Genomic DNA, 15,804 nt, shown 5'->3' with positions numbered 1-15,804 from the left:
AATGACAAATATAATTGTTTAATTATTAAAATAAAAAAGTATTGCTTGATAACTAACATTGGTACGTCAACTTTTAATAAATACAAAATGAATTAAAAAAGGGAAATGTAATTCAAATATTAAATAAATAATATTTTATTTATTATAATATGCGTAACATTACTATATTAATATTTATTATACCGCAATTGGAAAGTAGGGCTTCAATTATTAATTATTTAATGTATTAACAGTTTCATAAATTTTGTATAAATTTTTGACAAATTAAGAAAAATATTTACATGTTACTAGAAAAATAAATTCACTATTAATTTTAAGTAATTAAATAAATAATATAATTGAAGAAAATATATTAAATTATGTCACTGTAAATTATTTTTTATAAAAAAAAATAGAATAAAAATTTTCATTCTTTTAAAAAAATATAATTTAAAAAAGGGCCACAAAAAATATGAGCAATAAAAATTTTGAAAAGATGAGTTTTGTAACCAAATTAATAATATTTGAATGTCTAAAAATAATTCAATTAAAATATTAAATATAATGGATCAGTTTTTAATTTTAGTATTTATCAAAACTACTTTTTTTAATTCGAATTGAACAATTATTTACAAAAAATCATTCTATTTTACGAATTAATAATTAGAATATGAAATTAATGATATTTTTTTATTTATAAAAATTTACTTTGTTATAATTAAACATTTTAAAAATTAAGTAATTTAAAGACAAACTATAAAAATTTGGTTAATGTATATTTATAAAAATTGAGTAATTTACACGCATGTATTAATTTATTAGCTATAATAAACTTGATCACATAAAATTATGTGATTAATATTTAATGATTTTTTTTTTCAATAAATAAATGAGTTAAGTATTAATGTGAATAAAATTAAAGTGAATTCTACCATTACAAGAACACGTCTTAAATCTTATTTTATAAATTGTTTTCTACTTTTCATACGAAGTAAATGTTATTAAAACTAAATAAGTCTTTCTCTATATACTAAATGAGTTTTTTTATTTTGTAGAAAATCGTTCTTCTACCGTGGCCCATAGAGCGGTGGTGCATGATTGCCAGAGTAATGAGGTGTAGGTCCCGACTGATGTCCAGGATAGGACCAGGGTCCGGAGGGTGATGTTACATAAAACTGATGGTGCTGCTCCTGAGTCGTGAGCCCTTGAAATAACGGTACACCATTTGTGGAGTAAGAAACTCCCTCGGATGGAGTTGATCTCTTGGCTGAGTTTTGTACGCCAGCTGAGGCAGCGTTCGATGTATCACAATCATCGGGTTCGCAGTCACGGAAGCCCTTTGCAAAAGGATTACTTGCGATTTTAAGTTGAGTTATACGGTGATTTTGGTAAGCCGTAACAGCAGTGAAACGTGTTTCTAAAAACGAAAAGCTTTTGAAGTTTTCGATCCGAGGATCTGGCAGTGAGCCAGGTGGTGAAGGAGCTACCACAACGTGACAGCGAGGCTGGTAACGATGCATCGAGTTCAAAATAATCTAAAAGATAAATTACAAACATAAATGTGTTTAGTTAATATCATTAATTAGATATATACTTTTTCCATAAATATAAAAGTACGATATTGATAATATAGTAATAAAGTCAATCAGAAATGCATTGCTAATTTCAGCGTTAAGACACTTATTATTTATTAATAATAAGTGTCTTAATTATAAAATTAAAAATATTGATTATAAAATTTGTATAAACATGAAGCATTTCACAAATAACGGCAATAAGACATAATAATCTTTTAAGAATTTAATGGGTTATAAACACTACCTATTATGTTCATATTTTTTATATATTAAAATAAAAATAAGAACTGAACAGATAGACATCTTAAGTATAGTCTGAATTATTTCATGTATAAAAGTTGGACACTTCATTTTTATTTAGTTTTCTTTTTATAATGTGTTACAAATGAATTTAATAATTTCTTTATTAATTAGAAAAATAATTTTTAAAGTCATTTAAATCGTAATTTGTTATAATTTGATTAAAAATTCTTTTAATATAATTCTTTATTATTATATTGTATATATATTTATTCATTATATTAAATCAGAATTTTCAAACTTCAAGATTCTTTAAAAATTATATGTAATTTTTATACAATAGAAAAAGTATGAAATTGTATCTGTGAATATAAAATATAAATCAGCATAACTTGAAAATACTAAGCATACATAAGATACAATAAGCAGTATTTAAAAAAGATAATTCAATTTCATAAAACTTCTAGTATAATTCTCTTGTAGTAATAAAATATAAAATGCTTTTTATTTCGTATTTCTTATTTAATATTTTTAATAAATAAACCTGCAACTCACGGAAAGGAAATATCTCTCTGGAAACTGAAGCATGAATATAAACTTTATGTTTAAACGCGTCATACGGCCTAAAATTTAACGATCTGCACATCCGAGAAGACACATATTATACGTGGAAAAAAACAGCTTCAAAATTTCGCGGTCGTCCTTTCACCTTGAGCTTGAGTCGAAGTTCGGTCATACATATGCAAGAGGATATAAAAGAAGAAATACGGAACAACGGCCCCTAAGGTTTTACACTGGCACATCTGGAATTGAGAACGAGAAGTAACAGGAGCAGATTTATCGTCGTGCGAGAGGAAAGACGATGACGAATAATAAGAGGAACGAGCTGAACCTCGAATATATGCTAGATGACATCCCTTATGTACGGAAAGAGAATAATCTGTAATGCACACACATAGCGATGACAAGAATCTACATTCGAGACGGATGAAAAAAATTCCATCCGTTTGTATTATATTTATTTCTAGACGGTATATAATGAAATTAAAACGTAGTTCTTGAAAAGATGATTTATTCAATTTGTTCTTTTACAAATATTTATTGATTTACTATATATATAAAAAATTGTTTACTAACAAATAATACCATTCTTCAATGTATATATCTTATCCGTATTTATTTATGGGAAACTAAAAAATAGACGCTTACAAATTAATTTTTCTAAACGTTGTTCTCATACGAATGTATATGTTTTAATTAAGTTAAAAAAGAGCAATTCCATTTTTACTTGCAATGTATTGAAACGTCACGTGTTTATATAATTTTTGATTTCATGCCGTAACGAATATATCGAAATAAAAGTTATAAATTCTTATAGTATTTTTTATTTGTATTTTTTATATTTATATAAAAATTTTAGAAAGATAGATTGATTTATATATGTAATATGTAATATGTATTAATATTTAATAATAATAATATATAATAAATATATAATAAACTAAATAAAATAATAAAATATGTAATATGACATGCAAAATTGTGCACTATAAAAGCTTTTAATATTTATGAAACAAAAAGTTGTATGTAACTTTTTGATATAACTGATTTTTTTTATCGTTCCCTTGTAAAGTGTTAATTGGAACAAAACTTCATTCGCAATTTGCAGGAGAAGACTGAATAACAACTCTTTCGCTCTTCAAATTTATAAATCATACAAACAATGTCTTACAATAAGAGGTAAGGCAATAATAAAAAACATGTTTTTTGAAAACTTATACAAGTTTTATCTGACCATATACAGAGATAGAAAATATTATTTAATAACAAGAAATAAAACTCGAAATTGTGAGGGTAATGATTAAGATGTTTGACAGTTAAAGAAGAAGCGGTGACTAATTAGTATAAAAAGTGCGTTTCTCGACCCTTTGCTATTTCTTATTTGGGTAGTAGTAGCAACGTGACACCGCCCCTGAAACGCTTGGATGCATCCAAGCACAAATCCTTCTAACGAACATTTACGAGAGAAGACGTGTGTTCCTGATCTTGAAAAAAAAAGTATCTAAGAGAATTATACAAATATTATATTTGTGAATTGTTTTATTAAAGAAAAATACTAATCTAAAAACCAATTTAAATATTTTCTTGCTTTCAAAAATCCAATAATTTGTAAAAGTAAATTTTGCAAATTATTTATATAAAACAATTTTTCAATTCAAATCATGTAATACACATGTACTTGTCAAATAACAGCTATGTACAAGTTATTATATAAAATTATATATTATATTACTTTGTTGCAGATTTTTTTATAAAACTTTCCAAAAATTGTTCCGCTTTCTATATTAAGTTATGTACAACATAATCAAAATGTCATTAACGACACAATGTCTTTCATTATTTGTTACTCTTTCACCCACTATAATATTTTTTTTCTTATTCTATCACTTATCGTCTTTTCTTGCTTTTAGTTCAGTACAAAAATTGTAATTACTTTGGTAATTAGGGAACAACGCTAGTGTGTGGTCTTAATACGCGATTAAAACAAAGAACATAGTTACGAGAATTCCGTTCTTTGTACCCTTTAGAGTAACATTTTTATATATATTATTTTCTCTCCGAATACTTTCTACTCATATAATGGTTAGAACAGCTTATTCTATTTATTACTTCTGTTAATTCAGTTGAATTCATTTATTTACAATGTAAACATGCATGTGAAATAAAATTGAAAAAGTACGAACGCTTTAAAATTATAAACTTTAAAATAAAAATAAAGGACTTGTTATTAGTTATTTATTATTCCTGCATCTCTGTAAACAATTCATTTTTATAGTAAATAAATTTGCAATAAATTTATAAGATCGAGTTTAATTTTGAATATTATTTTTCAAGTATTATGTTACAATGATAAACAATATATCAAAATTATATATAAATATTCAATTTCTACTTTAGATAACCATTGTATAATAATTGAATAAACTAATAAAAACATTAATGTATATTGAAACATTATTTATAGTGAGTTAATTTTATGTATTTATATCTAGTTTATAATGATAAATATATTTAAAACTATTAAATGTTAATATCTTATTTAATGTCTTGTTTATATAATGATATATTATGTAAAATTATATTATGACATAATATATAACATATATAACATACATACAGTAGACTTCATTTTGATTAAATATAATAAATTTAACAAATAAATATAACAAATAAATATATCAACTAAATATAATACATAAATTTAGTAAATATAATAATTAATATAAAAAATAAATTTTTATTTTTAATGAATACCTATATTTATACAAAAAGAATAACAATAAACACATAACATTCTAAAATCATTGAAAATTTTTGAAAACTCACGAATTTATATGTTGAATGAAATGCTATTATAATATGTTTATATTTTTAGATATTATAATAAATAAAATTATTCATAATTTATTTAAAAATAGAAATTTTATAAATTGCAATTTATTACAGTGTAATAAAAAATTTTAATATTATAAAAATTCTATGAAAGTTGTATAGAACATTTGTATTTTAACTTATACATAAATATTTAACATTAAACATTATAGGGTTATGAATTAGTACATTACAGTCGCATGCTATAATAATTTTTATACTACAAATTGAAATTTGAATTGATTTTATTTGTATAATTTTATTATTCTTAAAAAAGAAAAATAGTAAAATATAATTGGTTTTTGCTATAAATAAATATTGATTTTAATATAGATATTTCAACTATACAAAAGAAAAAAATTAAGAAAACATCTAATATTACATAATAATTTGCATACAGCAAGGTCGCATATATTAATAAGTTTACATAAAAAAACAGGGTGGAATAAAAATTAGTTAAATTAGCTCATTAAATGAATAATACATAATCAAAATTAATAAAATCCAACAAATTAAAAATTTATTTTCTAAATAGCAAAGATTATCATTTAAAAAAAGTTATGAATAAATTGCAGTAAAAAATACAGTAAACAGGTTAAAGTGCCAACTAATAGTGAGAAAATTTTAATATAAAATTGTAATTGAAAAAAATAAAAGAATTTTTAATTTTTCCTTTAGAAAATTATAATGAGCATGAAATAACATAAAATAAGCTGTGTTTAATTTACAAATAAAATTATAGCATACAGTACTTTTAGTAAGCGTAATTAATTTTTATATTTAAAAAATTATTAAATACTTAATTCGTTTTAATTGTATATTATTATTGATATATTTTATTTTAAGAATAAACTATTTTATATTAGTAATTTTAAATTAAGACTGTCATATTTAATAAGTATGAGTATTTATACAAGTTCTACGATTATTTATGTTGTATTGTATTATTATAAGTTACGTATATAATTTATAAATATTATATTTAATTTATAAAAAATTAAATAAATGTTTTTCACATTTTTTTACAATGTTTTTTACATTTCAAATATTTATTTATATTAACAAATTCTTTGAAAGGTCTTATACACTTTACATAATATATTTAAGCATGTAACGGTAATAGTAAATAATGTAGTTCGTAATGTGGCATTTTATTATATTTGCTCTGACATATTTTTAATAATTTATCAATATTATTTTTACTTTAAAATGAAATATATATTAAACACATAGTCAAAGAGTTAATTTATTTTTTAGGTATATTAATTCTTTAAATATAAAAATTAAATTTTTCTTTTCGTAATTTATATTATTTAAAATTCTTTTTAGCTTTGACCAGTTACTAAATCACATATAATTATGTAGTTTAGTTTAAGGAATTATTTTTATTTTGCATAACCAATTAACAAATTTTAAGGTTCTATAGCAGTATATGTTATTTCTAACGTAGAAGTATTTTTGCTTTTTCTTGAATTTTAATATATGGATATCTATAATGATCTAATAATTCTTTGGGAATACACTGAGATGTTGCTCATATCTCAGGTCAATTAAGGAGAACTCGTCCGAAACGACTAACACATGGGGTCTTCTAGATCTTTGCTGTCAGTTTGTATTCTTTTGTTGCATTTCACATTAAACTTTATTTAAATATATGTTCTATCAGCGAGAGAGAGAGAGAGAGAGAGAGAGAGAGAGAGAGAGACGGAGATCAAAAAGAAGAACAAAAGTGTGGAGCGAATGGAGGGAGTAAGAAAACTCTATTAAAAGATAAAATTTACAATCCGAATAAATTTCATGTCCGTCTCGCCCTAATAGGAATATGTAATTCTAAGTCTGAAATTTTGTAAAGAAATTTGAATGTGTATATTATGTAAAAATTCTTTTTATACAGAAAGTAATTATTCAGCATTTATATTGCATTCATTACCAACAGTGTGAACAATGTTTACTGTATTATCAGTAATTATATATATAATTTTTTATTATGTTTAATATATATGTATATTATATATGCATATTTATTAGATATATATTATAATATAAGATGTGGTTAAAATAATAAATTAGGATTTTATACACTTTAATGTCCCTTAATCCTATAGACATTTTGTAAGTAAATCTTTCCTATTATTCATATTATGTCTAATTTAAAAGCATAAATAAATTATCAATTCATATTATACTTATTTATTTACAGTTTTTCAGTTTTATGAATTATATAAAAGTAAGCAACAATTATATCACTTTTTACATTATACGTTATTACGTATTTAATTACTATGCATGTAGAAAGACAAAACAAATTTAAGTTCATACCTGGTTTCGAACATTTGTTATTATCTTTTTCAATTTTAAACTTCTGCTTTAATTAAATTTAAATAAATATATTAACATAAATTTATTATGCTATTCAAACCTTTTTCTATTCATATCCACTTTTATTTGATTCATAAATGAAATTTTATTTGATTTTGCATTACAATTAATAAAAGTATAAGTTTCAGAAATGAAAAGTTATAGCTTTATACTATTAATGAAAGTATATTGTGCAATGAAAATTAATCTCACATGTCCATTATCATCCAGCTGATTGTTGGTAAGCTTAAGTTTATCAAAAGAAACAGGTTGTTTCATCCAATGAGTACCGTTTGCTGGACTATCAGGATGCACGTGGATCCTTGGAGGCGAAACAGGATCAGCACGACCAGCTACGACCCATGCACTGCTATGAAATGCATATCTATAACGTTTGTCATCACAAGGTACAAAGTCCATCACCAGCAGATACTCCGTGTTTGGTTCGAGGCCAAATAGTCGACACTGTAACACAAATAAATTCTGCTTTAAACATAGAAAATTTTTTTTAGGTATATAAATATTTCTATTTAATAGGAACCTAATAAAGTATAAAAATAGGCATAAATAGTGATTTGTAACAATTATTTGATATCTATTAGCGATTATATTTCAAGCCACCATAAATTATAGGTTGTATTTAAATTACAATATTTCATAGTAATATATTTATTTTACTGAATGAAATTATCTTACAACCAAAGTTTCTTAAACTATCTATATAAAAATATTAATGTTAGCATATTATGAATATAAAAAATATTCAATGCTTATGTTTTTTGAATTTAAAGTCCATTAATATATTAGAATGGAATTTTTAAACTAATGTTTAATATAATGAACTATTGAAATGAACCATATACATTGATTTTCATTTTATTTCAAGATATAATTGTTAGAGGGTTAATTTACATATATTGAATTAAAATATTTTTATATTTGAATAATTTAAATAATAAATGAAAAATAATTATTTTCTATTATAATATTTCGAAAGTTTGTAATTTTTTAAGATTAAATAAATTTATTTATTAAAAAAAAAATAAAATTAAGGCGATTATCATTTTAATTTTTTTTCCAAATAGAAGATAAATACCCAGGTATTCATAAATTCTTATAATAACCAAAGCTCGGAAGAAAACAATATTTATTAATATTACTTCTTTATTTCTTCAGTTTCTTTAACTTGCTACATTTATCGACCTGTTTAAAAGTTGTATAATCAAATTGTTTTTTGTGACAGCGTAAATAAAATATTTTATACCTGAAAGGTGGGAAACATGCGTCTGCCTGCTTTTGTGACGATCATTTCGGTGCCAAGTTGGTGGAACTCTTCCCAAAGTGGCCTTGCTTCGAGAGCAGCACCGGCACCGACAAGTGCTTGGTGAAGCGGCCTTTTTGTTTGAACAGATTCATCGCCAATATCGTTACTTTCTTCGTTGCGCATGTTGTTATTGCTGTCGTTGTTCCCAACACTTTCTACCAAGATGTTTTCGGACGGGTGGTCGATGCCCTCGGTGTCTGCGAGACTTGGAGATGGTGGCTGTTTAACATTGTTGCTTGCTGTCTGAAGACAGGCTTCAGCATAGGACAAATACTTTTAAGAAATTGAAATTATTAATACATTATACAGTGTGTACATAAATCTGAACAATTGATGAAAGTCTGTGGATCACATAAATCGCAAAAAATTTCTTTTAACCTTTTCTCTTATTGAAGACTAAAATATTTTATCATCATTTCAATTTATTTCTAATAGTATAATAATATATTATTATTACTATTACATAATATTATATATTAAATAAATAACAATATTTAAATAAATATTTGTTGTACATATGTATAATTTTGTTACATAAATACATTAATATATACATTTTTATAATTTTTAAATATTTATTTCAATTTCTATTTTTTAATTGACATTATTCAAAGTATATGGTTCGTGCATTAAAAAATTTAATATAATACTACAGATTTAATACAGTAAATAACATAAATAATTTATTGTGCATATAACAAAAAATATAACAAAGTAAATATAAAATGAAATTTAATTACTTATAAAATTCTATTCTTATTTCTTATGCATTAATTATTCTATTAAATTAACATTAAATAATTATTTATCATAAAACCAAACTTCTTATAAAATAAATAATAAATATCCATATTAGTATTAAATTAAAACATTAACATTAATATTAAATTAAAATAAAAATAAATAAATAAATTAAAATACTTTATATTTTTATAATAGTTTTTATATGTAATTGTTAATTAAACATTTTTATACTTTCGCAATTATTCATTTTACTACAGATTTTATATCTAATTAATATAGTCAAATAAATTTTTTTTCTGTTAAAAATTATATCTTATAGATTATATCTTTCAAAAATTAATCATAACATTTTTTTTCGGTAAGAAATAGTTATTATTTTGTAATGTATGATTCCACACCATATAATTCATATAAGATATATTTTCACATATTAAGATTGTAATTTTAATTTAATAAATCATTTAATTGTTTTTCAATTAATAATAGGAATCGAAATGAAAATGTAATTAAAAGAAATATAATATAATATTAATTATAAGTTGCGAAAAAGTTTTTGTTAATGTTACTAAAACTATTTCTTATGTGTTACTATAAAAGATATTATTCATAAAAAATTCTAATTTTATTAGTTTGACAGATATATGTTTAGGTTTTAAACTCTAACCAGATATATATAATTTTTTATAAAGTTTTATCAATTAATATAAGTATTTGTTAACTGAATAATACAACCCGTAATTTTAATCGCATTTATAAATAATTCATATAATATAATAGCTCGTGATAATTCATAATTCTTATTCAATTAGAATAAAATTATGTACTTTAAAATTAACAATATGTGTATATACAGTACGTATATATTTGTAAATATATTATAAAGAACATCTTTAATGTATTTAAATTTTCATGTATTAGTTGTGATTACATTTATAATTGCACTTGATTATTATATGAAAATATTACTTAAGTTACAATAGACTTTAATATATCATTGTATAAATAAAGTGAATATAAATTAAATCAAGACCGATGTAACTTAAATAGCAGTTATAATGAATCCAATTTACGAACTTAGTATAGAGGTGAATGATCTCATTCATCCAGGCCACAACCTCATTTGATTGAAAAAAACGTTGCAAGAAATAAACAGAAAAAAGAAAATCAGCTCAAAAAATAAAAATAAAATCTACAAAGTTGTATAAGAAAAGCGAGAAAGTAAAATGTTTGTTGGATAAATTGCAGCCTCGTCAAATTCTTCATTGCTGAAGTCCATTTTTATATCGTGTGGAATGCTAAAGGCGTCTGTCTATACTGTAAAAGTCGCGACACTTGTGGTAGAAGAAAAATAGTAATTCTTTGTAAGTGACGAATTGTTTCAATGTATACTTAGATAATTCAAAATAAAATAAACATCTTGGTATTTAATCATTGCCTACTGCGTATTAAAAAATTTAATGAAATTAAAAAATTCAGTCACGCGTTTTAATATTATTTAATTTTCCATAACCTATATGCTCATTAATACAAATTAATAATAATATAATTATAATTATATATTAAATAAATTCATACCAAAATTTAGGTATAATAGTTTAACAATAAAATATAATATGTTTATTAATTAGAATGTTTTGTAAAGTTGCTTTTATGCATTAATTCAGAGTTTATGTATTCAATAGAATATTAGATAGAATATCCTATGAACTATACAGCTTAATATGAGTTGTTATTATATTCTTTTTTATTTTGAAAGTTGTTAAATTGAAATATGTTTATTATATATGATTCTTTATTTTGATATTTTAAATTATATTGAAATTTTATCCGAATTTTATCCAAATATTATTATTTGGAGATTTATATATATATATATATATATATATATATACATATATATATATATAAATTTAAATAATAGAAATAAATTATCTTATTCTAGTATATTTTCATAACTAACTATATTATTGTAAAATTTATTAAAATGATTTATTAAAACTTTATTACCGCTCATGCAGTTTAGAAACTCGGAAATATGAAATTGTACTTAAAAAATATTGTCAAACATAGAAATATAAGAATTAAAAGCAGTAAAAAGCAAAGCAAAAAAATAATAGGATAAAATATAAAGGATTAATAAAAATTGAATTAAGAATTTTGTTTGAATGACGATTTCTGTTAGGCGAAGGGAGGGGACGAGCGAAATGGTCAGGATGCATGCGAATTTTATGGAACTCGGTCGGCTAAAAGAAGAGAGCTACGTATAGTCGAGAATACGGACAGCTCGAGTTAGACTTGGCAGCAAAGGATTTGACTTCGAGTTGAGGCAAAGGAAAAACAAAGTGCTAGCGTACGTATGGCCATTCGACTGTTTTGCCGAGCGTACAGTAGAGATAGGTCTTTTAACGCAAATTTCTATTTCAATCATTTGAAATTAAAAAAGTATTTATTCATCGAAAACAAGTATTTTTAGTAATACGTAAAAAAGATCTTTTAAACTAAATGAATAAATTAAATTAACACCATTAAATTATTTATAAAAAATATCAATATTTGGCTAGTGCAATATATTTTTCTCATTTTCCAAAAACATTTATTTCATCCTATTATACATTATTTATTAAAATCATACTTTCAATTCATTATTGGATTTATTAACTTAAACAAAAATCGATCAATAAATTATAAAGTATTAAACCATTATTTTATAAATTTGAATATTTTATTTCTGAATTATGAAATATATAAAATAATTTTCACTTTTAAATATTAAAGAACGATTAACTATACAAAATTGATTAAATTGTATTTATATTATATTATTTTTACTGAATTTAAAATTATTACAATAATTTCATTTATAATTATAAGACGTACATTTGATTAAAATTTGATTAAATTTTATTTATTTTATCTCAAAAGTTTTTTTCACATTTATTATTCATATTCACTTTGTTATATATATAAATGTCACCATTAAAATATATTTTTAATTATTTATTAAAATATATTATAGATATACTGTGCATTATACATTATTTCATAGGAATCGACGATTTACATGTAAGTATCATGTAAGTATATTACACGTAAGTAGTTATGATGAATGTATTTTTATTAATCGAAGTAGTAAAAATACCAATTTTATTAATATTTACTATTACTTTGATTTTCTAAATTTTATATTATATACTCGAGATGTACTTGAAATAAAATAGCCATTTTTATAAACAAACTGTTTACCTTGTTTGTATATTTTATAGTATTTTTACAGTATATATTATAAAAGTTATAATTGTTTTTTATTATGAAATATATTTATCCATATATGTTTAAAGTTTTGAATTACATTAACAAAAACTAAAATTGCCTTAAATTAAGGATTGAAAATATTGGCAGGTTAAAAAGCACTTTATTTAATGAAGTAAAATTTAAATTTAAAGAATTAATAAATTTTCTCTTAATTATAAGAAATAATCAATCAATTTTTAAATAAGTAATTATATAAAGTCGATTTCAAATAATAAGATGCACAAAATTATTTTCATTCAATCTTGCCTGTAATCGTTCTTATATTAAAATTTTTAATCTGTTTAAACAATATATTATAATAAAAATTAACTAACATCATCGACGAAGTAAATACATGATACCACCAGCAATATATTAAAACATATCTTGTAAGTACAGATAAGATCATCGATAAATAAATGTTTGTTAAAATAATTACATATTTATGTCTGTACCTTCCATTTGTTGCATCGGTGATGGAATGCTAGTAATCTGCGTTTGCGGTTCTGTTTGTGATTGCTGAAGTTGATGATGGTGGTGACTAATCCATTGCTGGTAGCAGCAATCGCCTAACGTTTCGTGGCGCTGCTCGTGTTGTTCCTGCATTTTCTTTTGATTCGCTTATAATCTGCGAATCCTAATAGTAAGTAAATCGTCAGCTGCGATTTTGAAATTCGTAGCGGGTTTTTGATAACGCCATCCTCATTAGTCTTGATCTTATATTATATAGTTTTTTGTTATTTGCAAACTTTTCATAAGTGAAGATCAATCATTCATATAAGTCTGTAAATACTTTAATACGCTTGAGTTTAGAACTAATGCGGTTCTATATTTTCACGGTGGTGATATACTGATACTATTGGCCAGAGGAATAATAGAAAGAAGACAAGAAATGAAAGTCGAGAGAAATAGTAATCAACCGACGACAGTCAAATATCAATTTCGAAAACCTCTTTTTCCTTCACTGATGTCTGGATCATGTAGGCACCTCTATATTTAGTTATATAGTAATAATCCACATCTGCACTTCGATACCATTGGTAAAAGTTTCCGAATTCTCATTTCTTATTTTATGAAAAATGTGAAAGAGAGAAAAGGGAGTGGTATGACGTTAAAAAGAGATGAAGAGGCTGCAGAGAGAGCTCTTTTGAGACTAGTTGAGGACCCTTATCATCATTTCATCATTCTCTCCTGTGCCTCTCTTGCCCTGGGAAACTCCCCCTTCTGTTCACAAGCACGAACAAAGGAGGAGTTTCTTTAGGCACCACCTACGCGGTGATGCCACACGCGCTAGACCCTTGCTTCAGAAGAGAGGCTGATTCAGCGTGGGCGGAGTAGCACTTGTGCGTCGGCGGATCTCCTTCCCTCGATCAATTTATATACTGGGTACGGGGAGTCGAGTACGGATGAGGACTTATACGAAATGGCTGGATAGCGTATTCAGAACTTTGTAGTGAGTAGTAAAACTCATCTGTATTACTCTTTATTTTTTAACGTGAATAAAATAATAAAATACATTTTGCTTTATTTAAATGTAGCATTTTTAATGGATTTTGTGCCCATTCCATGATTGATCAGGAAATCAGGATTTAGTATAGTCTGAATAATAAATAGATTATGTAAGGATTGGTGGAATTGAATATGACATTTATTAAATATATTTGTTGTTATTGTATAATACATTTTTGCTATAATTTATGCAATATTTCATATAGCATATTTAAAATCTTATTTATATTGAATATAATTATATATTAAACATAATAGGTTCGTTCTTATGAATTATGTAAAAATTAATTTATAGTATTAAAATTATTGAAAACAAAATTTTACTTTTCTATAAATATAGAACTATGATAGTTTTGACAAATTTTGAATGTCGGTATTTTTACATTATAGATATTAATGTTTTTCATTAAACTGCAGCACCTAGCTGAAATTTAATATTTGAAGACAAAATAAGACAAAATATCTAATGAATTTTAACAGTTGCAATAAAAATTAGACTTGTGCTTTGATCTAAAAATTTCATCCCCATAATATCAAATCCATTTTCTACTTATAATGTTGGAATAATAAAAAATCGGAATATGCTTGTTGTTTTCCTATATAGTAAACACACCTGCATGGATAATTCTTTTTATTGCTCACTATCTCTTATTTTTCTATGATATCTCTTTTTATTTCACATCTCATTCATTACTTTTATCTTATATTATTAAATTTTTTCATTTATATAAATGTGAAATTTTATAATAATTATAAGATTTGTTAATATAATAAAATCTATAATATTTCATTATATTAATATAAATATAAATAATATGAATTTTTATATATTCAAGTTATTATACCGCTTTCAATACACTTACAATTATAGAAAAATTTTCTTTTAAATGCCGTATTCGACATATCTTTATTAATTCAATGCTATAGTACTTTTATAGTAGTACGAAATATTATTATATGTTTTATTAATAAATTTCATGTAATTTAATAAGCTAATATATTTGTGTTTCTTATATATGACATATTAATTTTTATAATTGCACACAAACATATTCAGTACATATACAGTATTAAAAAATTCAAATCAGAAATCATTATAAAAATATACATGTAATTTCATAAGAATTACTATACATATTGCACATTTAATTATAAATAATTTTAAAATCCGATTTGTATTTTAATTATAAAATTGATTAAACCAAATGTTTTTCTAAGAGATACTTATGTGGTTTAATAATTATACTGGATCAAATTTATCTACATTTTCATCTGTAAATAAAATTTCAATTACCCATATGTTTTTAATTTTACACGAAGCATTGATAGTAACAAATATTAATAATCTAA

The 15,804-nt window shown here is 23.3% G+C and overlaps 1 protein-coding gene across 1 annotated transcript; it reads right to left on the bottom strand.

Annotated features, from left to right (window-relative positions):
• Positions 1-996: 996 nt before the first annotated feature.
• On the bottom strand, positions 997-14,390 carry LOC105363630 (T-box transcription factor TBX1). Its single transcript, XM_011501378.1, has 4 exons — positions 13,401-14,390; positions 8,851-9,164; positions 7,800-8,051; positions 997-1,514 (listed from the first exon to the last, which is right to left on the bottom strand). Exons 1-4 carry the CDS (start codon positions 13,549-13,551, stop codon positions 1,047-1,049), a joined length of 1,185 nt encoding a protein of 394 aa, XP_011499680.1. The 5' UTR covers positions 13,552-14,390; the 3' UTR covers positions 997-1,046.
• Positions 14,391-15,804: the final 1,414 nt, after the last annotated feature.

Source organism: Ceratosolen solmsi, unplaced genomic scaffold, assembly GCF_000503995.2.
Source record: "Ceratosolen solmsi marchali unplaced genomic scaffold, CerSol_1.0 scaffold10, whole genome shotgun sequence".
NCBI classification, from domain to species: domain Eukaryota; kingdom Metazoa; phylum Arthropoda; class Insecta; order Hymenoptera; family Agaonidae; genus Ceratosolen; species Ceratosolen solmsi.
Note: the sequence above shows the minus strand (reverse complement) of the source record. Positions and strands in the feature narration are given on the sequence as shown.

What these genes read in the sequence shown, in the direction of transcription:
- LOC105363630 (XM_011501378.1), bottom strand. Translation starts at nt 13,551, where the DNA reads ATGCAGGAACAACACGAGCAGCGCCACGAAACGTTAGGCGATTGCTGC. An exon ending in ACCGATGCAACAAATGGAAG is followed by an intron (nt 9,165 to 13,400) that starts GTACAGACATAA and finishes CCTATGCTGAAG; the next exon opens with CCTGTCTTCAGACAGCAAGC. An exon ending in AGCTGGATGATAATGGACAT is followed by an intron (nt 1,515 to 7,799) that starts GTGAGATTAATT and finishes TTTATCTTTTAG; the next exon opens with ATTATTTTGAACTCGATGCA.